The sequence below is a fragment of the Nyctibius grandis genome, chromosome 13 (genome assembly GCF_013368605.1).
Source record: "Nyctibius grandis isolate bNycGra1 chromosome 13, bNycGra1.pri, whole genome shotgun sequence".
Classification (NCBI taxonomy): domain Eukaryota; kingdom Metazoa; phylum Chordata; class Aves; order Nyctibiiformes; family Nyctibiidae; genus Nyctibius; species Nyctibius grandis.
The window spans coordinates 7,725,545-7,753,126 of record NC_090670.1 but is presented as its reverse complement, the minus strand read 5'-3'; the positions used below and the strand labels follow the sequence as shown (position 1 = coordinate 7,753,126).

General features: G+C 38.7%; 1 protein-coding gene across 1 annotated transcript in view; it reads right to left on the bottom strand.

Annotated features, from left to right (window-relative positions):
* Positions 1-1,239: 1,239 nt before the first annotated feature.
* The window catches only part of MAP7D3 (MAP7 domain containing 3), a 42,257-nt gene continuing 15,914 nt past the window's right edge, over positions 1,240-27,582 (bottom strand). Inside the window, exons 4-20 of the mRNA XM_068411701.1 lie at positions 26,693-26,856; positions 23,717-23,831; positions 22,738-22,770; positions 17,558-17,659; positions 15,043-15,141; positions 14,537-14,635; positions 13,314-13,439; positions 11,078-11,217; positions 10,575-10,705; positions 9,750-9,994; positions 8,023-8,158; positions 6,702-6,882; positions 5,464-5,568; positions 5,145-5,198; positions 4,281-4,374; positions 3,609-3,807; positions 1,240-2,476 (exon numbers count right to left, since the gene is read on the bottom strand). Coding sequence (XP_068267802.1) covers positions 2,167-2,476; positions 3,609-3,807; positions 4,281-4,374; positions 5,145-5,198; positions 5,464-5,568; positions 6,702-6,882; positions 8,023-8,158; positions 9,750-9,994; positions 10,575-10,705; positions 11,078-11,217; positions 13,314-13,439; positions 14,537-14,635; positions 15,043-15,141; positions 17,558-17,659; positions 22,738-22,770; positions 23,717-23,831; positions 26,693-26,856 — 2,333 coding nt within the window. The 3' untranslated portion in view covers positions 1,240-2,166. The remainder of the gene's footprint in view (positions 2,477-3,608; positions 3,808-4,280; positions 4,375-5,144; positions 5,199-5,463; positions 5,569-6,701; positions 6,883-8,022; positions 8,159-9,749; positions 9,995-10,574; positions 10,706-11,077; positions 11,218-13,313; positions 13,440-14,536; positions 14,636-15,042; positions 15,142-17,557; positions 17,660-22,737; positions 22,771-23,716; positions 23,832-26,692; positions 26,857-27,582) is intronic.

The following is a 27,582-nucleotide window of genomic DNA, read 5'->3' as shown; positions in this document are numbered from 1 at the left end:
TTCAGTGGTCTAATACTGTTGTGTACAGAATAAAATAATACTTCCATCAGTGTAGATGATAAATAAGTCATTCAAAAGGAAAACATTTTTAAAAGCATGACATGTTAAACTGCACTATGACAGACATATCTAGGCACTCAACATTTTTGTAATATATTAGTGCATATGCTGTAAAAATGTTTTGATGTTTGCCAATAGATTAAAACATACGAGTGATGGTTCAATACTGCATTTTGAAACAGCCAATATTTTCACGTTAGAAAATAAGGAATTTTTCTTTTCCATTCAAAATCGAAGATATTAAATTTTGCATTTTCAAATAGCACATGAACCAACAAGTAACAGCGTTTTTCTAGAACATGACAAAGGGAGTTCAGCTTTAACACACACCGTCTTTTATTATTTCATCAAGTGCCATTTTAGGAATATGCAAAATCTATTCACTAGCTAACTGGAAAGCCTCCAGTAGCATGTTGCTGTACATGATACTGATATGAAGACAGGACTCAAACAGGTTACTGTAAAGTCTGTAAAAGGGAAACAAGTGATAGTTGAACAAGGAAATCTCATCTAACAATTAGCTAAATGAATGGCAAAGTAACATCAGCACAAGAGTTTCCCTGAAATGTTTCAAGGTGCAAATGCATTTGTCATCCCTCCCCTGGTGGGTTTTTGTTTTTTGCAAACTTGAAGATGGATAAAGGTAAACGAGCAGCTTTTCAAAACAAGGCCTTCGGTACTTGATAAAACACTGGATTACTGAAGTGCAATCAGATTATTCCCAGGGCTCTACTGTTCACAGTTCTGTCCAAAGAGCAAACAGAAGAAAACATTTAACCATCATAACTGTGTGTATGCCACATGTGTCCATCACCACTGTCAGAGGCTACATCCAGGAAGGGAGCACAGAACCCCCGGTTGCTTACGGTCCAAAATGAGCACAGGAGCTTTTCCTTTTTTATACACAAATATTAGTTTTCAAAGTTATGTACGTAATTCTTGAACCATACTATGTCTAAACATTTTAAACTTCAAAATTAAAAGGGAACACTTTCTTCACTAAAAAGTTAATGAATGATTTTGATCAGAACAAAATGTGATTAGCACTATCAATCACATTAAATCCTTCTGTTCCCATGGCGAACTTCAGCCGTGGCCTCAAGGCCAGTCTCAATAAGGCTGTGTCCACGGGACTAAAATTCACAAGACGCAGAGTGACAGAGGAGACTCAGGAAACAGTTCAGTCTAGAAAAGTGCTACACTTTAATCAAAAAAAGTGCTACACATAAAGAAACCGTGGACAGCAAGTCTTGTTTTTTTCCACTACCGTTCATTTCAACTGTTCACGCAGTCATTTATCTCAGGGAAAGAGATCTCCTGCTGTGAGTACGTCCATTTGAGGTTTAGCTTCAACATCAGAGAAGTTTAATCTTACGTAAACTAGTTTACTGAAGCCTCTCTGACACACTATGCTGTACTGCATCAGGGTTTGGCTTGTCAAGTACATGTGGCTTCAGACACAGCCCTGCTTCTTTCAGAAAATTCAGAACATTGTGTGTGCAGCTTTATTACTCCTCCCGAAAATGTAACACAATCAATCATCTGTGGAATTTAAGGTTGGTGTTATCCCCCTCAGTGAAGTGAAAGCCTATTCTACAGTAAGTAGAGAGGACAGCCAATACCTTGCCAGAGCCTGAAGAGACCTTGTAAGACCATGCAGGTCAGTATCAAAAAGTTACAGAACATGCCTAGGAGTGGAAAGGAGTGGAAGGGTCTTGTCTGTAGAGTTACATCAGACACCTTTTAAACTGTTAGTATCTTCAGAAGTAACATGTGCCATTTAAGACATCTTAGAAGCAGCCTAAAAATACAACAGATGGGTTTGAGTGCTGGTAGGAGATAGAAGAGCTTCACAGGGGCTCAGCTTTGTCTTTGGAAGAGCCTTAATGTTGTGTCTTAGCTGCTGTCTAGAGCAAGTCCCTAAAAAGGCATCAGTTGGTGACTCCTTTTGATGGAACGCAAGTTACAAGCACTAAAAAAAGAACTTTCACTCCAATCTACACATTGGAAAAAAGTGCCTTGAAAATAAGAAGCTGAAGTTAAGGCAAGGAGAGTATAACGCAAGGAAGTTAATTATCTAGCCAGAGGAAGGGACAGGTAGGGAAATTAGCTTGGATTACCTGATGAAGCATCTATAGGTTTGGTCAATGAATTCACTGCACCATCTTCCTCAAAAGCCAATTTGGGACTAGAAGGTATTGTAGCAGCATCATTCAAGTTTTGATCACAGTTACCAGCAGAGATGCTGTCTGAGCTCAGTCTGGTTGACTTGGAATGTACTCCAATGTCAATAAACTCCTCAAGAGTCCACGCACCAGATTTTCCATTAAGATTCTGAGTAAGTCCAATGGTACGATCACCTTCGTTAACACCCAACTTCACTGAGTCATTGATAACCATTTCTCTTGCAGGATGGCTAAAAAAAAAGAAAAAAAAAGAATGGATACTTGTATTACACTTTCTGGATGTTTAACCTTTAGATTCATTACAGGAGAGCCAATTAGCAGTCTGCATACTTTGCAAAGCACTAAATATCCTGAAGGGCATTCCCAGAGAAGCTCCTCCAGCTGCCACATGGGATCTCCCCTCCAAGAGCCAGTGGGGAAGAACAACTCACCAACATATAGCCACTTTTTACTATACTAACAGCTCTCAGGTAAGGTCTGGCTCCAGAAATTTGATATAAGAAAGCAACAAGTTTAAAGCCCTGCACCATTAAATCCTATTTTAGTACTGTGCTTTTCTCCTTTTTTCCTCCAGTTAAGACTTCTAAAACACAAAACTAAGCCCCACAAGACTAGCAATACTTAAAACAGATTCAAAATCTAAACCCAAACTAGAGTGATCCATTTTCATTCATTCTTAAGAAAATCATGAAAAAGTCTTTATATTCCATCACTGAAGGAATAAAATGAATTTATCATCACTTTAAAAAAAAAAAAAAGAGTTCACAATGTCATTTCTAAATCATTAGCATTTAGATGAGCAAATGCAACAACCATCAGAAGACAGACTTTCCAGTAGCAGATGGAAATGCTTTATGTTCAAGAAGATAAAATTTGAAATACTAAAAAAAATTCCCATTAAAGGAGGTTTTTGTGTTGTATCTGGTGTTTCAGTGCAACTGAAACTGTTCTAGAGCTTTCTGTAGGTTATTCTTCCTTTTCAGTGTTGTCCCCCTCCCTCTTTGTTAATGAAAAGAACTGCTAGCCATTTCAAGGGAAAAGATTTCAAGCCAATGCCACTCTCTATGAGTAACACCGCCACGTTGCTGGCTGCGTGTCTCACTTCTTAGCAAAGCCAGTACTGTTAACATGGTGCCATCTAAACAAACAATTATCCTGAACTAACTGGCTCTGCGTGAAGCAGTAAACTGACAGCATGCTCACACCACATGCCTGGAGCAAGCCACAGAAATACCACAAAGCTAGTGGGGTGCAAAATTTGATGCCATGCTACATACAGCACTAAATTTAATTTAATCATAGAGATTTCTCGTGTGATGGGTAACTGCTCTGACAGTAAAGCAGCCACCTACACAGACTCACCTGGAATCCTTTAATTCAGTAACAAGTAGAGACCCCTCGTCACTTTTCAAGTCGCCTCCATTCATAAATACTTCACCGGCTTCCAACTCTGCTACATCTTGTTCCTCAAATTCTGTAGAGATCAAGCTATGCGCAGTCTCTAAACAACCCTCTGCCTCCCCCTTGACTTCCTGCAGTAAGTCAATGCCATTTAGCTTTCCTGAATGTGGGGGGAAAAAAGAAGGAAAAAAAAGAAAAAAAAAAAAAGCTTCAGTAACAGAATTGTTATTCTAAATGAATAAAATACAAGTGCCAAAATGACCTTTCCTAGCCAAAACTCGAGGCACTTGGCTTCAATAGATTCATTTCTCTATAGACAAGCTGACTATAACAACATTACCTTTGTTTTCCATCTTTAAAAATACATTTCTAAAATGAAAGCACGCTGCCTGCATTTCGCTCTCAAATAATTTTTGCATTTAACCATTTTGACTGTCTCCTGTGGTATGGAACAGGCAATGATCTCCTCTCTGTTCAAGCAGAGAGCCTCCCTGGCACTTCCAGAACTTGCGTCTCAGACCATCGCAGTGTTATTAAGTGAATGACATTTTTAAAAATCATCAATGTGACACATCAGAAAACATCTCTGAGACACTGACTGCCACTTAGATCTGACTCATCAATTTTCCTTACCTGGTTGATCAGTCTTCTCAAGACCCAACTCTTCCTCCTCTTCAATATCCTCTCCCTCTATAGCTTCAGAGGCAGACTTCCCTTCATTCTGCAACTGAATTGCCAGTGTTATTCAGAATAACTCACTACCATCTAGAGTTTCACAAATGGTTCAACTACAGCTCCCATGCAGGACTACTCTGTGCCCAGCAGTAAGGCCACACCAATCCAGAGGCCAATAGACAATCAGGTCACCCACCAAACACATGCTCTGCTGAGCCAGAGCCTGTAAAGGAATGTGTGGGACCCACTTCCATCTCCCACCTATGAACTGTTCCTGAGTTCTTTCTTCCTCATTTTTCCAAGGTGTGTGTGAAATAGTTATTGATTTTCAGCTATATGAAGACTTGGGTCTTTGAATGCTCAGAGAAGAACAACTACTCCTCAATATAATAAGCATAATTTACCACAAACCTTAGGTCACTACATTAACAAAAATACTGCAGCAATCCAAGGGGCATCCAAGATTTGCTTTAAGCAAACAAGTGAAGCCAGGAATTTAAGTTTTCTGGGGAAAAATAGCCCTAGCAGAATGCATACAGTTTAAAAAAAAAATCCACTACTAACCACGGTTTCTTTAACCAATCTGCAAGCAATGACACCAGATCACATTGCTTCTATATGCCGCCAACAAAAATGCATCAAAGACTTGTGGTCAGAACAAGCAAAGCAGAAGAACATGTGCTACTGAAAATTATTCTGGTGCACCAGAACTTTGCACTTCACGTGGAAGCCAGTTTGTGTAAGGATAACAAAGACAGGATACAAGGTAAAGCCTTCTCGGGGAAGGGCCTATTCCGTCCCTGTATAGATCTAAACAAGTACCTTGGATTCATTTTGATCCGATTTTCGTGTTCTTTTCATTATTTCTTCAATTCTCTGTTAAAACAGGGAAAATATTTGCAATGACATACAGAGCTTTGTATTTCAGCATTCTGGTTTTAATTTTCATCAATCATAAAATATTTTCCTATTTCATAAATTTACCACTTTTTCCAACATTTTTAAAGCTCACAAGCCAGAGTTGGCTTTTTTTAAAGAACACAGTACTATTTAAACGCATCCGAGACCGTCTGCCTGTTCAGTTTAACACCTCAATCACTATTTTAGGCCAAGAAACTTCTCTGCTTTCAAAACAGCATACCTTTTTTCTTTCAAGCCTTTCCTGCATATTTTGCTGCATAATTCTCTCTCTTTCCAGCCGCTGTTTTTCAGCCTCTTCTTGTGCTTTTGCTTCAGCTTCTTCTCTCTGAAAATAAAACAAAAAGAAGAGAGCACCCAGTGCACAACTCGTTCCCACGAGCCAAAAGCAGAGCTATTACAGAGATTCTGGTTCAACACAGACAGGAACATCAGACAATCACTATTTAATATTACCACACATTGGAGCTAAATGCCAATTACCCAGCTACTGACATGAAATATATATTACTATGACATTCAGAAACTGATCCGAAAAGAAAAATGATGTGCATGGTTATATTGTGATGATGCAAATGTTCTGGATGTTGTTGAGCTACTCAGGGTTCAAACTGTACTTCAGGTTGAAGATTTATCGAGGAAGGATAATTTATAAAGTAACAAGACAGCAATTAAATTCTAAATGTGGCAAGGTTAACTTAAAAATTTTGGCAGTCAGGTATTACTACCAAGATACTTGGTGCTGAGCATCTTCTGTTCCTTCTACACTGGAAAATCTTTTCCAGTATGACTGGAAAGAAGATAGAAGCATAGTTAACATTGAATAATTTTTATAAACTTAAACTAGCTTTTAAAGAAACGTTCAGACACATGTCAATGCTATCCATAAGATACAGCTCTTCAAACACGAAGTTCACTGTAAAACTGCTTTCATTTTCAAAGTTAATCTCATTTAAAGAAAGTCCACTTTCTGCACAACACCTCCCTTCAGTTAGAAGGATGCCTTTGTAAAGGTACACAGATATTAGGTGTGGAAGACTATTTAGCAACTGGAAAAGCAGACTCAGAAACACTACCAATCTTTCTTTTAAAGGAATCAGAGCAAGCCAGATGACTTTCCAGACAGACCACCTCTTTATAATCCATAGCAGTAAGCTGGTAAAGTGGGCTCAGTACAAATATTTTATGTATGCAAAACAGCATCCCAGACGGCTAAAAAAAAATTCTGCTTCTGCCCCATACTTGAATTTATCAAATGCTGAAAAAAAAAAAATCACATAGACTAGGGCAAGGAAAGGACTTCACGACATTTTCAAATCCATCTCAGACAGGATGAACTCTGCTTTACATCCTGACAGATTTGTCAGAAACGTTCTGTGAAAGAAAATCCAAGACAACCCTCTCAAAAACACTTCAGCAGCATGTATGAGGAACACAGTTGGAGCCTACAGATAAGCAGACCTGGTGCTGAAGCTCTGCAAGTTTTTCCTGCTCTTCTTGTTCACGGCGGATCCTCTCCTCTTCAGCTTGTCTTTGTTGTTCTTCATAAGCCAGTCTCTTTTCTTCCTCCTGTTTGCGGAGCTCCTCCTCCTGTCGTGCTTTTTCCTCAGTTGCTCTCTTGGCCATTTCTTCTTCTCTGATTCTATTGTTTCCAAGATACAGTGTTTCCAAGATATTCAGATTACCAACTGGATATTATTTCTTTGAAAGTGTGCATGCACATGAGACAGACTAGGAAAGCAAGAAGGTTCTAAGTTATCCAATCACAGAATAACTGTGTAAAGATACTTTCTGGAGTGGATTTACAAATGCCACCATCCACATCCGTCAAAGGAAAAAGCAGAGTAATGTGGAAGAAACTATCTATGAGTACATAAATGTTCTTTGCTGATTAAGTCAAGGCCAAGGCAGGTTGCTCCAATAATGGAATGTTTGATTGAGAAATGGACTAAGTGACAACTATTTAATAAATATCACCTGCATCCATGACATGAATGAAGCTTTCAATCACTGTCATAAGTTTAGTTGGATTTTCTAAAAGATGTTTCTTCTACAGTTCAAATTCCAGATATACTGGAGGTGTACGCTGTCAAATCATGCAGATGTACACAACAGATCTGATGACATCATATTTCTGACAAAACATCTGTAGCAGACTATGTGCAAGTTTATGACACCTTTATACCCATGAGGGGAAAACAGACAAAATCTAATGCTCCGTAATGTTCACAGAAGCACAGACAGGTGACCCCTGATCTGGAATAAAGTTAGTCAGCACGAAGTTAATAATTTATTTTTAACAACTTCTATGCAGTGAAGCAAATGTACACTGGTTTATCACTTTGAATTACTTGGCTGCAGCACTTCTGATCCAGATTTAGGATCACTAATGTGAGATTTACTGTACCATCAAACCACTGCCTAAGTTCATCAAATGAAAGTTTAATAGAGAGGTTGACTATTTCAAGACAACAAAACAAAATACAAGTGGTGTAAAAAGCACATTCTAGTTTTGAAATAAAAGCATCAGTGGTGACTGGAAGGAAAAAGCAGCAGTGATTTGCACAGGGACCACGCATTACATATATACTGAGATGTAGGTTAATGATACACATAGCAACTCATCCTATCTCAAACGGTGCTAGAGCCTGTCTCTGCTTCAGGAACTGCATTAAGATTTACAGGATCTTCAATTAATACTTAGGAAACATATACAGCTGAAGTGCCCACTCCAACCACACCCCACCACTGAAAGCATCCCTTCCTTCTCCTGAATTGTTACCTTTCCTCTTCCTGTCTCTGAATTCTTTCTTGGTCTTCACGCTCTCTTTGCTCCCGTGCTAGACGTCGTTTCTCTGCCAAGATTTTAGCAGCTTCTTCAGCTGTAGTGGTCCCTGCTACTGTTTTGCTACTTGATTCTGAAAAGGTTAAAAGAAACTGCTGTTAAAAGCACCAGTAACTTAAAATAAAGACAGACATTATCACTGTGAGATGAGATTTTTTTTGGCCAACTGACCCACTATCTTTTCAATCAGTGCTCATCACTCAGTGAGTATAACCTACATCTAAAGGCTTACAAGAGCCAAAGGGGGGTCCTAAAGAGATGCAGAGCCACAACATCTCACTGACACTGAAATAATAACTCATTTCTACTACATTGATCCAGCCATATTCCAGATGATACAGTTAAAAGATATTCTCCAATTACCATAGTACCTAAAAACATATTTCTAAAAGGACATGTTTATTCTATAACACTAAAAAACACTTAAAAGTAAACAGAAAAAACAACTGCTTTAGGAAATACACTTAACTTCCTTCAAGGAAAACTGAATGCACATGACCATAAAGAGGAAATACTAATTTTTTTTATTTCTCTTGTTTCATAACATTAACATTCATGCCTTTATAGAGTATTTTAGGGTGCAAATAAACACCATGTTATCTGGCCCTGAAGGTTCATTAGTATTCAATTTCCAGTTTTCATGGAGACCAAAAGAGCTCCAACCACCAGGTTAGTAGATGTTTGTACAGTCCTGTAGTTTATGTTTCTTCATGTCCTGCCTGGTGTTATGCTCAGAGATGTTATAAATTATATGTTATACATTTTATATATATATTTATTATTATTTATATAGGTTATAAATTAATATTAGGGGAAAAAAACACCCTTGCCATCCAGTTGCTCTCAATATATATTGAAAGAACTCTGATTTTTATAAGTTATTCCCACTCTCCAGAAATATTACTGTTTGAATGTGGCTAAAGAACTGATCATCTGAATATTCAGAGAAATTAGCTCTTAGTCTGTCTCCGTTTAGCCCACAACCAGGGCTAAACAATAACCAGTTGTTCTATCACCTAATCTTCCCTCCCCAAACAAGAAAAAGAATTGGGAAAAGGAGGGAGACTCGTGGGTTGAAATTTAAACAGATTTAATAAAATAAGAAAACCAATATGGATACTAATACAAAAGACACAAAGTTATACTTAGCTCATAGAGCGGTGGCAAGTTCCTCTAGAGATAGTAACCATTGAGAGGAGAGGAGGAAGAGGGAGAGGAGAGCAGAGCAAAGAGCTCCCCCAACCCCAGCAGCTTTCCCATTTATAGTGACTGTGATGCTAATGTTACAGAATACACCTGTGGGCCAGCCCGGGGCAGCTGCCCTGGCTTACTGCTAATGGCCTTGGTCACCACACCAGAGCTGGCCACACACTGAAACAAGACGTAACAGAAAAGTGATTCTATAAATTTTATCCCTGCAAAACCACGACATGGTGCAATAGCATCATAATGTAGGCGAGAACTTGCCTTTCTTCTTTTTAATATTTCACAAATCATATATGTTTGCTTAACATTAATAAAGCCTTCAAGCCAAGGCAGTTTTAATGAACCATGACATTAGGGTTTCATCAGTTATTCTGCTTCTGACCCAAAGACAAATCACTCAAAACACAATACCATCATCAGGAACTTCAATACCTGAGAAGTCACTGAGAAACACTCACCTTCTTTGGTCTTTGGGCTAGCTGCTACCGCATCCCTGTCCAAGGCTGGTGAGGCACCTTGTTCTTGTCCTGTTCCTTCTGTGCTCTTATCCTTTGGTTTGCTCTCTGCTTCAGTTTTCTTTTTGGTAATGTTTATAACACCTGGCGTGAGAGGTGGCCGCTGGATGGGTGCTGGTTTAGGGACTGGAGTAGGAGATGGTGGCCTTTGTTTTGACACGCTAGGCGAAGGTGGGCGAGTCTTTTGTCTGTTGAAATAAAGAATATTTTTCAGGGCTGACACTGAAAACCTCAAACATACAACTGAGGACAGCAGCCTACTTTGGTTAGTTTACATTACATACCTCGCTTTTAAAAATAAATCCACACACAAACTACCGGTCCCTTCCTCATAAAACTCAAATACACGATTCCAAAATACCCTGGGCACCTGGACTCGCTATTTGTGGGCTAACATCAAAACAGGTCTGCTAGCCCAGACCTCCATTTACTCCACATCAAAGCTGAACCCTGTGATTCCAATCCAAGAAACATCCTACAAAAATACAGGCAGATCAACTTATTCAGAAGCTCGCATGCTCCCTGTTGGTTTTAGTGCACAGACTGTACAGAAAACCAGGGTGTATTTTGTCTGCACAAAAGGACAAAGGTTCAAGTAAGGGCTGCATCCCTACTGTGGAACAGAGGAATTGGATCAAAAGTGAAGTCCTTATGTGTATAAACATGGCACAGTGTAGGTCATCCAAATGCTAACAGCACAGCTGTCTGAGGCAGAAAGCAGCCTTCATTTTCTTCTGAATAAAAGAAGCATTTAACCTGGACACATACCTAACTGTAGAAGGTGATGGAGGACGCTTCACCAAATTAGCAGGAGAAGGGGATCTTCTACGGGCAGACACAGATGGCGAGGGAGGGCGTCTTAAACTGGAACCTGGGGACGGTTTTTCTGTTTCTGATTTCTAAGAAGATACATAAAAAAAAAATTGCTCACTCTCTAGAATACTTTACAGACAGAGGAGCTGCTACCACAACAAACATACAACTTCTCAACAAGATGTACTTCATATTTCCTTTATGTTCCAAAATATAGACCCAGTCAATATGTTACCTACATTAAACTTTGGGAACCATAAGCAGAAAACAGCATGCCTTTAAGATACCAGAGAAATCAAGGACCATAAAATCCCAACTTGATTTCAATACTGTGTTTTTGAAGCAAATGCTATTGAACATTTCAATAAGCAAGCAAACTGTTGAAACAGGATCCCATCCTGAGCTGTTCCAACCCCCCCAATTAATACAAACCTAATTCCTGAGGATCTTCAACAAACCTGGGTTGAATCTGGTGAACTTGACGAAGATACAGAGGACTTCAATCTGTCGATGCTACGACTGCGCACGGGCACTTTAGGAGTTGGGACTGGGGAACTGATGGAACTGGCTGAAGCTGAACGAGGACAGAGGTGAGATTCTATAAAAGTTAGGAATTTGACAAGACAAAACGAGAACCAAGTGCACAGCATAAGAACAGGAGAAAAAGAAGAGGGAGAAAGAGAGAAAGAAAGATTGTGTGTGTTAGAAACCGTACAGAGAAACACCACAGGCAGTGCACATTGCAATGGGTCACGGACACAGCCACCATCACCACCACACGATTAGTACTTTGGAAGCAACAGCACCAAGAATAAAACCATTTTAAAAGCAGCAGTCTGGAGTAGGTAAAAATAAAATGCTTTTCCAACCAACATCTAAATTTGCAATACACCAGTGTTACTTTAATTTTAGTCAAGCTGCATCTAATCACAAATACTTCAGTTTTAATGGCTTAGCATCTTTCTTTATAAGTTCTTCATGACAGGTTCAATTTTTAAGCATGTTTCCCCCATACTCAAGGAGGAAATCTTCCTTCTTTTCAAAGAGTAGTTATAAAGCTGCATTACATTAGCAATCTGAGCATTACTTTACAAACTTTTCTGGTGAAATAAGTATTTGTGCAACATTATTTTATTCTACTTTCCCTCTCTGACCCCTTTATTACTATATGTGTGCCCTTATACACATCAACAAATCAAAATAGGTGGCGTTAAAGAAACCTATCAAGAGAAAAATGTCAACTGTTAAACTAAAATACCTTTCCTATCTGAAGTGTCAATGTCTTCACACATAAGATACTGAAAGAAACTGTATCTCCTAATTACTTTTTTCACTAACAAAATCATAGATGGGTAAGCATACATAGATGCAAACATCTACTTCTGAAACTAGATACTGGATTTTTCTATAGTCTGAATAAATTTTGACAGATGCCAGCACTTAATTTTGTAACTTTATGGAAAATACATTTTATTTTTATATTTACAGCATTTGTGCAAGAAGAACTGCATTCTGTTTGTGCATAGTTTGTACTAAAGCACAGGTATATTTCTTCTGAAATGAAGAAAGTACCTTTAAGTAAACTGATAAAAATGTAAGAGTTATCTTTAATTCAGCAATAGTGAATAAGTCACATGCTGTCAGTAACAGTGAAAAGATGGTATTTCCCCATATGACATGAACTGAAATATTCATGGTAAAATAAAAGTGGCACGTAGATAGGTGTGCAAAAATATGACCATTGACTACAAACCAAAAAAGTAAAAACTGATTATGACACAAGGGGAGCAGTGTAGAAATGTCACCATTACCAACAAGGACCAAGTTAAGTGGCATAAGATAAAAAATAAAGATGGAAGAACATGTTTAAGAGGAAACAAGCAAAACTGGGAACGCAAGTTGTAAGATGAGAGAGGGGAAAGAACTCCACATTGGTTCCAGATATGCATTTACTGGGGCATTCTTATAACCAATAACAACTATAAGACATGTCGGATGCAGCTATGGTTTGCCCACGATGCAGAGATTCCTGCACTAGTATTAAGTGGAGCCACAGTGTGTGCTTATCAGCTCAGTCTGGACCAATATGAAATTGCTTGAGCCAGCCAGGGTTTCTCTATAATATCTTCTCCTTCTAGTACGCCTCTACTTCTACAATCAGCCTGAGTGAAGCCAGCTCAGGGCTCCCTGCACTTAACGTTAAGATAACCCCTTTGTCAAGTTCCTACAAGAGTTTCTCCCCCTGAAAAAAATTAGGCTTTGCACTTACTCCTTTCAGCCTCCTTTGAAACTATATGTTTGTTTGGGGTTTTTCCCTTCAATTTCCTAACACTGTTCTCTGACCAATATGTCTCAGATTCATTTGAGGGTACAACCAAATGCAGGTCTCTGTCAGTTAAAACAAAAACACAAACAAAACCCAAACACCAGCATCTGGTTCTGTGCAGAGCAAGTAAACTGGCAGTGGAGTTTAAAAGCCAGTATTACTCTATGGTTTTGTAAAGTAAACATGCAACATGGCATATGGATTGGTTATTACTGATCAAAGAAAGTACTGGATAAGTAGTATTATACATAACCATATATTAACTGTCTGATTCATACTTAAGTGTAGCACAGTTAGCGACTACCATGTAAGTTCTTGCTTGAAGAGCAACTGCATAAAACTTTCAGGCTTTGTTGCCCTCCTGTTACCTGAGGGATCTTGTCCATCAGCCGATAATGTAGCAGCACTTTTACTCCTAGCTAAGGAGGCCTGTGTGGGGGCGAGCAGGCGACTGATTACGCTACTGTCCAGAGGACTGAGCTGGGAGCGACGAGCTAAATGATGGGAACAAACCAAAAAGGATCCAACATGAAATCATATAATGAAAAAGACAAGCAGTACAAAGCAAAGGCGGTTTGTGAGCATTGTTGCAAATCATAACAGTTTTGGAAGAAAAATACAGAAGTCATGGAGAGGGAAATCCAAACTAAAAGCACAGAAGGGTTAAACACTGCATTCTCTTGTGTTGCACTTCGTGTCCTCGGCTTGCTTAATACTAATCATTTCAGTGTGCAAAGACTGGCATGCATACAACAGAGATGAATGCTGAAGTCAGTTAAAGTATGGAAAGTCTTTGACCCAGCTCTTCAGAGCTATGTTCTCTAGATTGCAGGAAAGGCTGTTTTGACATAATGAACAGAAGACTTGCAAGTCAAAGCAAGCAGTTATCGTCAGGCATCATTTGCACATACAAATTCACATGGACAGCATCCATCATCCTCCCATACAGGAAAGATTCTGAAGCAGAATATCAGTTCCCCTGTTGGCAATAGCTGCTAAAAATGAAAGTTTGAGAACTGTTAACCCAAAGTGAAAAACATGTTAGAAAAGTTGCTAGTCTTCAGCTTTAGGAAGAGTTCCCAGAAAAGAGGTATCTGTAACCTAGAGGGGAATACACAGACCAAGAGAGACTGAAGTGAGAACAGGTTTCCTCCTCCATTTGCATGCAAAAAGATTAGGCCAGCAGCAGGAACAGAGAAGATGATTTTAAACTGAATAATGAAAGAGAGCTTAAAAAGCAAAGGTAAGATTTAACTAAGAAGTGAACATATCAGTGACATTTTTACTCTATCTTACATTTAAACCCACCAGCTTTTAAATAAGTCTCTCTCTCAAGCAGAGACAATTTCCTATCTACTTACATTGCCATTTAACAACGTCAAAGTCCTTCTTATACAGGATTTCGTTTTTTTGTCCAAAGGGAGAAATTTAATCTTTACCATTTACAATTTTATCTTTACCACTGGACAACTAAAAAGCCATTAAAAGGTCCAAAAAATTTCAGAACCAAGGAAACCAGTGAAAGTAAGCCTATCCAAACTTTACTATGACTGGCTTTAAAAAGAAATATTCAGCTTTATGAAACAACCACCTGGTTTTTCTTCCTTTTTCTCTTTCTCTAGTTCTGGAGAGGATTGGGGTTTACTACTCATTCTATTCAAAGATGTGCTCCTCTTCTTTTCTGTTCCTCCTAGAGACCAAGCGTAAGGAAGATTATTTTTAACAAGATATTTATACGCATGATTTTCTAAACTGCCATTCCCATGCTTTGCTTTTGCCAAGAAATCAGCTAAAACCACCAATGTATCATTATGAAGCACTATTTTCTCACGAGCTAAATGGTTTGGCTACCATTTGTCTACTCTCCCCCCATCCTTCCACTTTTCAGAGGGATAAGGCTGGTTTATAGACACAGTTACCCAACATCTGGCACCGCAGTGCACATAATGGTATTTATGCCACAGTGCACAGACCACATGCACAGTAGCAAAAGCCTGAGTAAAAACATTTATAATGAAACTGGGACATGGTTTAAAGTCAACTTCCAATATCGCATTTACTGCCTCCCACTTCTCAAAACAAACTGGTTTCTAGCACCTTTCTGTTCCACCTGCGAGCCTTTGAGTGCTGACTGCTGAGAATGTAGAGGAACTTTGTTATTCAGTCTGTTTAATGAGGCACTTCTCTTTGTGGTACCTGGAAGTGAAAGCGCATGGATTAATTACGTTGAAAAGCCTAGAAGTCCCCTCCAACACCTGCCCCACTTCCCTAAGATACAGAAGAGTAATTAAGTCACTTTATAGTATGAATCCTTCAGAAGCAGAAAAACTGGATCAGGGAAGAATTACTCTATATAAAACATTATTTCTTATATTCCTATATGTTACTGATCATAGCAGTAGGATGCCAGTCTCAACGGTCTTCTTGTTTGGCCTACCGAGGGCATCCTTGCATGCCTTTTAAAATAAATAAATAGTTTTTAAAGGCGATTGCTCACATTCTGTATGAGTAAGAGTGAGCTCAGAATTAACACAGAACACAGCTGATGAAATACTCCCCTGATCCAGGGATAAGCATCTTCCTCGCATTTCCGCGTTCTGCTCCTCCACCTTCCCAGGCACATACACATGGCAGAAGCAATCTGGTTAATTCTGTGACTGTATTTTCTGTCATCTGAATTTAGCCATCTTTTACCAAACAGCCATTTCTTCTTGAGTGCCAGAACAAGAGCACAGAATCGCCCTAATTTCCTGTGGTGTTAGTCAGTTAGTCGACCTCCACATTCTGACCACGTGGGTCAGCTGGAGTCCTGTCCAGATTTCTTGTATTTCAGGCTACCTAAGAATTTGTCCTCCAAAGCAAACAAGGATTCACAAAGGATTTCAAGGTATGACAGTAAGTTTGAAAGCAATTCCAATTAGTTGATAATTAGTGACTTCCTTTGTTAGCACCTTAATTTGTACTTTACAGCCCTGTTTCTGACTCATACTCAGAGCTGAACCCTGCAGACACGTTATATATAAATATCATTTTAAATCACAAGCAGTCTCCACTGACTCAGAGCCCCTGCAGCTATGCCAGTACAGATATATTCACTGATTCCCCTGCCAGGCATACAGGGTATGAGTACAAGTTTTTCTGCTGCATCACCTTCCAACATGAACCAACCAAATCACTGTTAGCTGTGTCCAGGTTAGGGATTCTTCTAGCACAGCTCATTTGATCCAAGGCTGCAGATTTACAGACCACTGCAGACCTAGTTGAACTTGTTTTTGTATTAAACAGCTCTTAGCTTATTAATGCTTTTCATCATTTTGGAAAAAAAAAAAACAAAACAAACCAAAACACTTGGGATGCAGGCAGGCTGCTATGAAACACTAGGAAGATTCCCCACAAGGAAGTGTCAGGCTAAAACAAGCTGATATATGCTCATGAAAATAATTTTTATTTTTCTTAAGAAGCAGATTAGGACAATTCCTCGCGGTTCATAATTTTTTTTTTTTTTTTTTTTTTTTTTTATTTGAAGAAGGCAGATTGCCATGATTTACAGAATGAGTCGGGATGGGGCAGAGAAGAGGAGGCAGAGAGGAGACTCACATGTACAGGTTTACCAGGGAGTGGGAAAACCAGAGATCTATCTCATTCTCTGCATCCTCGTTAAAGACTAGTTGTGCGGTGCACATTTTAAACATGACACGCTGCAGTCAGGAGCTTCATCCACCCCAAAGCTGCAATTCAAAACAAGACTGGAAGCCACAGAAATTGATAGATTTCAAACACTCTAAGAAATCCTTATAAGAATAAATTAAAGAAATAGTTGGCTTCCAGGCCACTTCTATTCCTTGGTAGTGACTTGCACAGTTAAGTAATACAGAATGCTTGCAAGCGGTGGTATGCACTAAGAGTTTAAGAAATGCATAATTTGAGTATTGGTATCAAGATTACACTAATTTATTGGGCTAGGAAACGGTGTCAGAGCTGCATGCTATGGCTACAATCATGCTAGAACTCCAGGTCAAAATAAAATAATCTCCTCCCACCCAAAAAACTCCCCACAGGTGTCAGGGTTTTTCATGCATCTTTCTCTATTTGGTTAAAGCAGAATTCTAATATTAAAAAGAAAGTGTGTGTCTATAGAGTACAGGACTGGCACAACAGAAAGATGTCAAAACCAAGCTGATTTTTTCCTTCCCGCAGGCAAATGACTGAAGCTGTCTAACAGAACAAGGCAAACTCTATTTTTGTACTATTTCTATTTTGCTGAAATTTTAGGATGTGATTTAAGGCATGCAAACCCGTAAAGATGATGTGAAATGATTTGTGAATCAATCATTCACCAAGATTTGACTTTAGTAAAACAATTACAGAAATAAAAAATAAGAAACCAGCAATTTTTACCGTTACTCTTCTCCTCTAACAGAGATCACATCAACTGGGTCAAAGCCCTGAACAGTCAAGCTGGATTAACAGATTGCATGAAATGCATTTGAGATCAAAATATGAAGTGAGTTATACAGCAAGGGAGGAAGAGGAGTATCATTGCACCTCCTGTCTCCTCCCCAAATAACAGTTAAGCAGGACACCTGCTACCAGCGGACACACAAACACTTACTTCGATCAGAAGCGTTTAAAAGTGCTGCAGATGATGACAACCGTTTATTCATGACAGCTTCTGTCTGTTTGAGGTTTGCTGTGGAGGTGGACTGCTTGCTGGCTGTGTGAAGAAGTGCTTACTTTAGAATTCATCTTCATACCTGAGGAAGAACCTTTCACACACTGCTGTGAGCTAACTTTGGAAGTATTACATCCTGAAAGCTATTTCCAGTTTTGCTTAATGAGAAACAGAAATTATTTTTTTTCCTTTGAACAGACTTTACACAATTAACACCAGTTGTAACGTGCACAGAAAAGGCATTTAGTTCAGTGGAGTCATGCCAAGATTGTATGCATACGTATGCAAACAAGTGATTTTTTAACCCTGTGCTCCTAACACGTAAAGACAAAAGCTACTGAGGCTATGTGTTGTTACTCTACTCAAGAGTAGACTCTTAAGACAGACAAAGTAACAACAACACCTAAAAACCAGTAATTTCTTTGTTCCTTCCACATAGGTATGTCAAAACAGTTTTTCAGTCACTACTTAACAAAACCAAAACAAATGCTTTCAGAAGGATAAACGCAAGTCCTGAGGAAAGGCAAGACAGCATTCCTATTTCTGATTACTTCTCAGGGGTTGCTGTAACTATTTTACCAATTTCCAATTTTTCCCTAAAAGCTAGTCCTTAAGTTCATGTTTCCTATCAATTTTGCAACTCTTCTGAAAAAAAATCGCCACAAAAGATATTATTTTTTTTTGTATGTGTATACACACAAACATATATATACACATAAAAATCATATCTCACATGGCAAAATTTCAAGTTTACAATAAGCCAGATGAATACCTGGTTTTTAATTTCTAATAATGTACTTTCAGGATGAACACTACTCCAGAGTGAAAGCCTTGGAAAAGCATGTACCTGTTGCTATGGACACTCAATAAGCAGGAAACAGTAATGCACACAAAGCAGTGGGGACTAGCGTAATAAACACACGAAATTCTATACATCAAACGCAAGTAATCGATTTTGGACGGCAAAGATGATTAATGTGAACTCATTAGTGCATAAGTACCAAAGGAAAAAGCAGCACTACTCGCCACCCAGGCAGCATCTTTTCCCTTTGGCCAGCATGCTATAGCAGCTCCTCAAAGCAAGAGCCAGGACATACGCATTCCTATGGACAGCCCTGCCTCTGCATTTGGGTACTTCTGACACAAGTACCCAACCCAGGTTTCCTGAGCTAGGGGCCTCCTGCAAAACCATGTCAAGTGAAAACCAGATTTTAGAGCTGAAGGTACAAAAGTAGCAAGCTCTTGTCACAGTGAACAAGAGCGAAGTCCCCACGGGAGACTTCGGGAGAGGGAGAAAGGGGGATCTATTGAATCTAGTTAAGAAATGAAGAACTGAGCTTAGTGGACACTTTCCCAACATAACAAAAAAAAAAAAAGGCATTTTATGAATGAAGCCTGAGTATTGGGATAACTAAAACAACCTTGAGAAGTTTTATACACGAAAATCAGGAAACTCGTAATTCATCTATTGGGTGTTTTCGAAGGTAAAGACTACCCTCTAGTGTCTGCTCTTAAAAAGAAAGCCTGGCTCCCGCCTGAACTCAAGCGTGCGACTCTAAGGCCTCCAAACATCGTGGAGATGCTTCATACAAATTTCTCTTGGTTCAAATTAGGACTTCAGCACTTGCATGAAATCTGAGATTTGGTCTATCACCTACTGAGACCCAGAGGGCAAAAAATTAAATCTTGCCTTGAGAAAAATGACACCGAGCAAAGTAATTCTTTTCCAGCAAGTTTACAAGTTCTGGAGGAGGGCTGTGCTGTTTAGTAAAGAGACAAGCAGTGAAACTTCTACTAGAAGACTCAAAAGAAAAAAGTACAGGCTAAACATGACTGTTCAAACAAAAAATTAAAACCAGTCTCTATTTTTCAGGGGAACAGAGCAGTGGTGAGGGCATGAGCTAATATCTCAATTGATGCCTTGACAGAAAAATCTAATTGGTAAAAAGTATTCATATTTAAGTTTTCTTTTTCCAGAACATTTTAGTTTCCATTACTGCCTAAGATCTTAAGAAGTCAATGCTTTTTTGATCAATACATTTGCAAATACATGATCAGATGGCCTCAACTTTTTCCCTACCTCAATCAAAGGACAGCTGCTGCAAACTTTTTAAAACTTTGGACCACTCACTAGGAAAAATAGCTTTAGAAGACAGGCAGGATATTCTTGAGTAAGTTAGTCTGGTTACGTAGGTATTTATAAAATATCTTTTGAAAAAATACCTCAAATATCTCTTGTACTTTGTTAGAATAATTACATCAAGGGATTTGAAATGGAAGAAGCATACAGAACAAATGCCACGTGACACCAAACATCTGTATTTTTTTAATGGAAAGGGGAAAGCAAACTGCAGCAGCGAAGTCAAAGAAAGCATGACTGCCATGCAGCAAGGCTTGCAATTGGGTAAGGAGCTGGGAAACACGGTATCTTAAGAAAATTGTTGTAAGAAAGAGCAGCTGGCAATCCTAGCTTCTCACCGAGTTTCACTGAGAGAGGGTGCTGCAGCACTGCCTATCTGAGGTTGGATAAAATTAGGCTAAATAAAGTAAGATTATCTGTCTCTCACTTCCTTCCAAGTTTCTATTAGGACAAGGAAGCTCCTTATTTAGAAAGGAGAGGCTCTGGCAGCCCAATTTCTATTCTAATAGCACATCTCCACTACAGATGCACCTGAACGTCTAGTTTCGCTTAGCAGTCATCACTAAACCTCCCTCATTTCCAAGGACTCTGTCATCAAGGATGCTTTATTACACAGCCTTGCCATTTCTCTTGGCAGGCCCACACCCTGCATGTTTCATCTTAGCACTGACAGCAATGTCATTAATGTAACATTTGACTCTGGGGCCTTCATCAATTTTTAAATTTCAGGCCATCAGCGAGGTACTTGGTGCAGTCTCAATGAATCACATTCTGTACATAATACAGAACGGCTGATGGTTGGTGAAATGTTCAATTACATGGGCTTTACTTTCCAGAGCACACTACCTCTATCACCCACAAATGCTGCTTTACCAGTCAATGTTCCTAAATATTACTGTTGACACAGCCAGTTCATGGAAGAACATGTCTGATTCTGGAGTTTTTTTGCACAGCAATACAACAGACAAGAAAGCCTTTAGTACTAAATTAATGTAAAGACTGTTTCAATCTGTTCCAATGGTTTTCGTTTTAAGAAATTGAGCCTTTAATCCCAAATCTGCCATAGAAACTGATGGTGGAAAAATAATATTGTATTGAAACTTGCTCTAGATGTGCTATTAGACAAGGTACACTACTCAGCCACAATGACATAATGTTCATACGGTGTTATTTTTCAGACTAAAAAAAAAAAAGGGAATTCTTGTCTTTCCAGCAATTACACAAATATAAGGTGAAAGGGACCAAATAAGGATTTCTTAAAAAGCCAGATGGACTTAGGCATCCTATATGGTTTGGACAGATTTTAAATAACAGTTAAGTGAGGAGCTCCCAGAAAGATAAAAAGCTAAGCATGATCCTGAAACAGGAATAAATACGAGAAGCGTAAATCAAATCATGATCCCACATTACCCACCTCAGGTAAGACAGCTGTATGTTTGAAACCTCAACATAAAATCAAACACAAATTTAAAACATTGTGGATGCACAAGTATCTTAGTCAAATACTAAATTATCTGTTTATCTCCACAGTCAATTTTTTCAAAATTGGTGCCAAGTTAACCAAATTGATCTACTGTAGCTGAAGTTATCTGCTCCTCCTCTTGTGTTTTTATGATGCATAAGGGACAACTGAAGCACCTATTATTACACCAGGAACACGTTTGTGGGAAGACACTATTTTTAATGTGCTTCAGCAGCACTGAAGATCTTCCCCCATAATCAAAAGGACAGACAAGACTCATTTCCTCATATGAATTAGGAGAGAGGAAAGAACGTTATTTTATGTTTGTTACAAAGTTTAGCTTTAAAATTAGATAAGGTAGAAAAGAATGAAGGAGAAAAAAAATAGTGCTTTCCTAAACACGTAAAGCAAATGTGATTTCCTAGTTTCAAGGTTAAATGACATTTGGTAATGTGGAATACAGTAATTGGATTTATATATGTATCCAAGGAACACATGTTAAACAGGTAAACCAATCCAGTCAAACTGGTTAATTTTGAAGAAAATTAGGAATTCATGCTGTGCAGAGAAAGGGAAGAGAGAAGTTAAATAAAATGCACATGCTTCTGCTGTGTTGCCAGAATAAGCCACAGTAGTTAAATCATACTCAGTCAGACTTTCATTGCGTTTTCAAGTCTCATATTGTCAGCATTACGAGACAGCTGTATTGAATTAGTAATGCTGTGAGCATGCACAGATTTTCAGAATCCAGATTTAGCTGGGTCTCAGCTGAGAGCTATCATCTCAAACTAGCTACAAGAAATAATTTTGCTTATTAAACATATAGCCTTGACAAATATATCAGTTATCCAAAGTATTTCTACAAATGGCTCAGTCTATGCACTGGAAAGTGCCAGAAATCCAATGAAAACACATTTAATATGTAGAATTATGTTTAGCTAATTGGACAGATCTGATTTTGCAAAACCCTTCATGGAAAAAGTATCAAATTGCACAAAGGGCCTATTCCCTTTCACAAAGCTTCAGCAAAATATCATTTGATTTTGCAAATGTTACTTCAATTGCTGGTAAAACAAAGCAAAAAGAAAACAAACCAAGCCCTACCACGTACTTTTTGCAAATTAGGAAACAATGAAAGGGTTTAAAATTGCCCTTAAAAAAAAAAAAGCTTAGACTACTGAACTAATTTATATTGAAATACACGCCACTAAGAATTTCTCTTCTCCTCCCCCATGCTGTACCCAGTCATCTTTAAAAACCCAAATGCATATCCTTTCCCTGAAAATTCCCTCAGGATGCCATGACCTAAGCTGTAGTTTAATCAGTTGGGAGGGACAGTTAAAAACGTAGGGGGCTGCTTTCTACTTAGGGATCACATTTGTTGCACAGCTGGCCAAGATCCAGGAAAAGATCTATAAGAAGATGATTTTCCTTAATTTCAGAGAAACAAGAACTCAAGTTTAAAAGGTTAGTAGTGAGTGTAAAACAACAGAAAAAGAACATTTTAGAAATTAATACCACCAGTTCCACCTTCATCTGCAGTCTGTTGTTCTGTAGAAGAAGAACGTTTGTAAGCTAAGTCACAAGGTCAAATAGCAAACAATGCAAGTTAAATGGGGAAGCTTGATATCATAATGATAATTTATATCAAAGCACTTTGAAACATGTTATAAACAAACACTTAAAAGTCAACACTCAAGCTGACAGAAGACGACACTACTCAAACACTCTCAGTACAATTCCATCAATTCAGAAGACAGGCTGAATTGAAATATTTTTTGTTTTATTTTATTCCTGGACAATAACTTATGTTAAGTTACTTATTGGCAGGGTCTTCCAGTTAGGTAGTGCATGAAAAGATCCCTTCCACTGCAATCCTGATTTGCTGGTCTGATTTCAGAATGTTTACAAGCAGAAACAGTTAATTGTGTGAAATAGGAAACAATCTTATCTCAAATAAAAGAACATTAAAGTGCATCACAATCTAGAATAGAACCTATTCTCTGAGAAGCCTGGACACTGCTCACTGCATCTCCTTACCTGTTACTGGTCGTTCAAATAATCAGTTAGTGTTCTGTAACTCTAAGGGTGTGTTCAAAACATTTTAGATGTAATATGACAGTACAACCTTATTTTGTTGTTCTGTTTATCATCAGTCCTCTGAAGGACACAGACTTATTTTAACATTATACGTTACAATTCGCCTTATCTGATGGCTGGGGGCTGGCAATGCAATGCTGCCAGGTGTTGTATTTCCCATAGGGCTTCTCTCTAGCTCTTCCCAAAGTCAAAAATAGCTCTAAGTCTGAGCAGCATTTCAGGGCGAGTACAGATATGATTCTTTCCCCAAGGGTTACCTGTAGACCCCCAAGGGTTATCCTGTTGCAAGATCCAAGACAGGAAAGGATGACCAGGTCCCTAAGAATAGTGCTGCATCTGCCAGTGTTCACACATAATATTCTGTGGTTTTAGCCGTGCTAGAAAAGGTGGTACTTACCTGTTTTGCTCTCTGATTCTGAAGTTACAGATCCTCCCCATGACCATCTCTTCTGTCGTGTTTCCAGTCGCTGATTACGTTCCAAGGTACGATGCATAACTGCTTCATATCGCTCCTATCATCAAACAACATCTCTATGAAGCTTATAACTATAAAGCACAGCTATGCCAAAGACAAAATATAGATTTTTTTTTTTTCCCTAGTATGATTTAAAATCTGTTTTACCTATGCTGCCTGATAACAAGCTTCTGTTACAAAAACTATCATGCAAAGAATGTTAAGGGCAATTAATGGTTTCAAAGCATTGCAAACATGATTAGGTTGAGCTAAAGCACAGATAATCTATTCTACTCTTTACTTAAAATAGCCACCAAACAGATTTCCTATTCAGTAAACAGCACTGATTTTCTAAATAGGGATGAACCCCAAACTGAGCAAAAATAATTGCTTACCCTTTACACCATTTATATTCTGAAGTTATTTCTATAAAGTGATAAAAACTCTCCATTACAAAATACTTGGTATAAGGTTATTTGTCTTTTCAGAGAACTATATAAACACTTACCCAAGTCTTAACAGATACTGGCATTAGCAGAGATACAATGAAACCAGAAACAGCAAGACATGAAGGCAAAACTGCAAAAAAGACCAATAAACTCCAGACCTCAGCAACCCCTGCTGACAGGACACAGGACAGAAAGCAGCTTTCGTTTCTGTCTCCAGGACTAGTAACTGTTAATGGGGGAGCTCTAGCTCTTGTGCATAAAGATGAACTGTAACCATGCTAGACTGTTTCTTCTCACCCAGGTTTCTATACATGTGTCAACAACAGATTTCTCTTCTTGAATAGTCATATCCCAAGTGATCCTTTGAAGCAGTATTTACTGCTGATACATTGCAGTAAGATGCCAAGGGGACTCATTATCCAAACATTTCTCCCTCTTGAGGACACAAGACTTTCATCTTCTTTCAACACCATTTCACAACACAAACTAAAAAAGTTGCAGTGTATAAAAGACAAAGTAAACTTGGAAGGAAGGGAGGAAGGATTCCGTTCACTGACACAGATAAAATTAAAAGATTTTGTTTGAAATATAAAGCTTAGCTTCCCCTCTGTTAAAGAAACCTGAACTAGAAGGTGCCAAAGTACCCAGACATTATGTAATCTGTAGATGATATTCCCATGGAGGTATCTGCAGTGCGGTAATTCTTCAAAGTCAGTTAAAGACACAGGCTTCACTTTACAAACAACAGAAAATCAGTTATCAGCTCAAGACATCAACACAGTAAGTTGCACAGCTGTACTGAATAACTGAGTAACTGGTATCTGAGAAGACAGGTATCTCAACCCTAGCCATGGCTAGTTGTCTTCAAGGTTCTCTTTAGGCAGAGAACCACTTCTTTTTCCACAGTCTTTGCTATTGTGGAATTTGCAACTTGCAATTTGCAACTGCTTCTTCTACTTTATCTAAGGAAGATGATTAACTAAATGAGACTTGTCTGAACTACCAAACAAGAATGTTGGAGACCATGTATTTTTTGTTGCACTTCTATCTACTAAATTTACAATTGCAGATGGTATCTTGCTGGCAAATATTGTCCTAAGATAGCTTAGCTTCTTTAAAAGTTACTATTTTCTAATGTCAGACTACCAAAGTCAAGATCTGTTTTCACTTTCTGGTTGAAAGTAAGGTTTATAAGTCAAGTGCACACTATTTTCCCACCTGCTGGATTCTTCATGTATAATTCTCTATGTACAAGGTCATCTTCCTCCAGGGACCAAGTAAAAGAGACAAGGTTAACACCAATCAAACACTCGTGGGTTAGTCCTTGTCTTCCTTGATTATTCACCCTGGTGGCCACTTAAAACGTATCTATCATCCTCAAAATTACATGAATAAATGTAGTACAGGCTTAGGGGTAACACCTCTTGAAGCATGAGGGATGCTTTTTGCTTAAAGTAGTTGCTTAAAGAGAGGATACTGCACCGGACTGCAGTCAAGGCCCACCCAAACATTTCTGCTTGTTCTCTAGCAATGTAAACTATTCCATGAAGTTAAAATGGAATATCAAACTGAACACACCCAGAAGCCGATTCCAGAAAACCAAACACCAGTGCAGAATACTGACAGTCAAAAAGGGTGAAAAGATGTATTGCTAGAACAATGTAACAATGCCCGGACTCCAAGGGAACAGCCAGCCAGGCTTACAGGCTCTTCATCAATGACCCACAGCAAGTTCTTACAACTAGCTTAATGAAAGCACCACATGTGTGTGTCATGCCTTTACTGCTGACATCCTGGAAATGAACCCTTTCAGAACTTGCATCATGTTAAATACGCACTAGCAGACCTACTCTTCAAAAGGGACGGCATAACTTCATGTATTTATTGCTACTTTCAGCTTCTATCAATTTGCAACGAGCTCCGCAACTCAAACACTGCTCTGCTGGTCCATGTGCAGTCAAAGCAAAGGCAAAGAGTGAAGTAAGAACAGTCAATACACAGTTCAAAGCAGCAAATGGTAACTACACAGGTAACATTATCAACTGCTCAACATATAGTAACAAATTGTAATTTAGAAGAACTGAAAGAATGTGAGCCTCTTAAGCCATAGTGGGGCTCCTAGGAAGCAAGACACAGAATTAAGAAAAGTCTAAGACCTGCCACCCATGCTGATTTACAAACAGGATCTACGAAGAGCACCAAAAGGAACCTAGAAATCTAGGAAAGTGGGGTGGGGTTTTTGCTCATGTGAAAAATAACCAGTGGCCAAAGAGCAACCACAGCTCCTGAAGTCCTGAGTACCTCGTGTATAGTTAAAGCTAGGCCTGGGATGGGGAAGGAGGATGTGTCTATATAGCCCACTGTACAGATGTGGAAAGTACTTTTATGTCCTAATACATTCACCATTTCCATAATGTAGGAAAACAATGTAGGAGTTTCTTTAAAACTACAGAACTGTGATGCGCAGTACCTTTTCCTCCTCTATTTTTTGTTTTCTCTTTTCTTCTACTGCTGCCCTCCGTTGTTCCTCTTTCTGCTTCTGTTCTTTTAGCTTTCTCTGCCTTTCTTCTAACTGTTTTTCATATTGGAGTTTCGCTTTTCTCTCCTTCTCAAGGATTTGTGTCTCTTTGGCAGCTGTAAATTTTTAAGAAAAAAAAATAAAATAAAACTTAACTATTCATTGATATTACAACACAACTTCAGGCAAGAGACTACCAAGCAAAATTATCACCACTTAAAGCTAAAACATACAGCAAGATTAGCTTGCAGAGCTGGATGACATTGTACCTGACGAGAGAGGAGTCTTTAATTCTATCCCCAGGTTAGGCTGGAATTAGAACCTTTCCTGCCATTAGACTTTACTGTCTAGACAGGAATGTCAGGATATGCATATACCCTACGTTAAGCATATACTTTTCTTGCCGTCATAATAGTGAAGTCTTCATAAGTAAGTAGTAAGTTGAGTACCAAAAGGCAGATTTTTCTACGTTGCGATTCTCATTTTTTCACAACAAGATATAATGAAAAGATTTAAAGCATTGAGTGACAACATGAGAAAACCCCACAGTTACAGCATCTGAGTTCAAAATAGTTGTGTCACTGTTCTCCACAGCCTCTACCTACGAACAGCTGTGCACAGTTTAACAGGAAGCTTCGAGTCCTGTGACAAAAAGCTAGTGGCTGAATACACAGTGGAAGTATCTTCCAGATGAAGATAGGACAGATGAAATGAACCGAGGGACCAGATAACGACACCAACAATGCATAGGCCGTATCTACATATAAGGTCGCCAAAATACTTCTGAATTTATATGCGTCCTAGTCCTATCCTCTCTCCCTGTTAGGATAACACAATCTTTC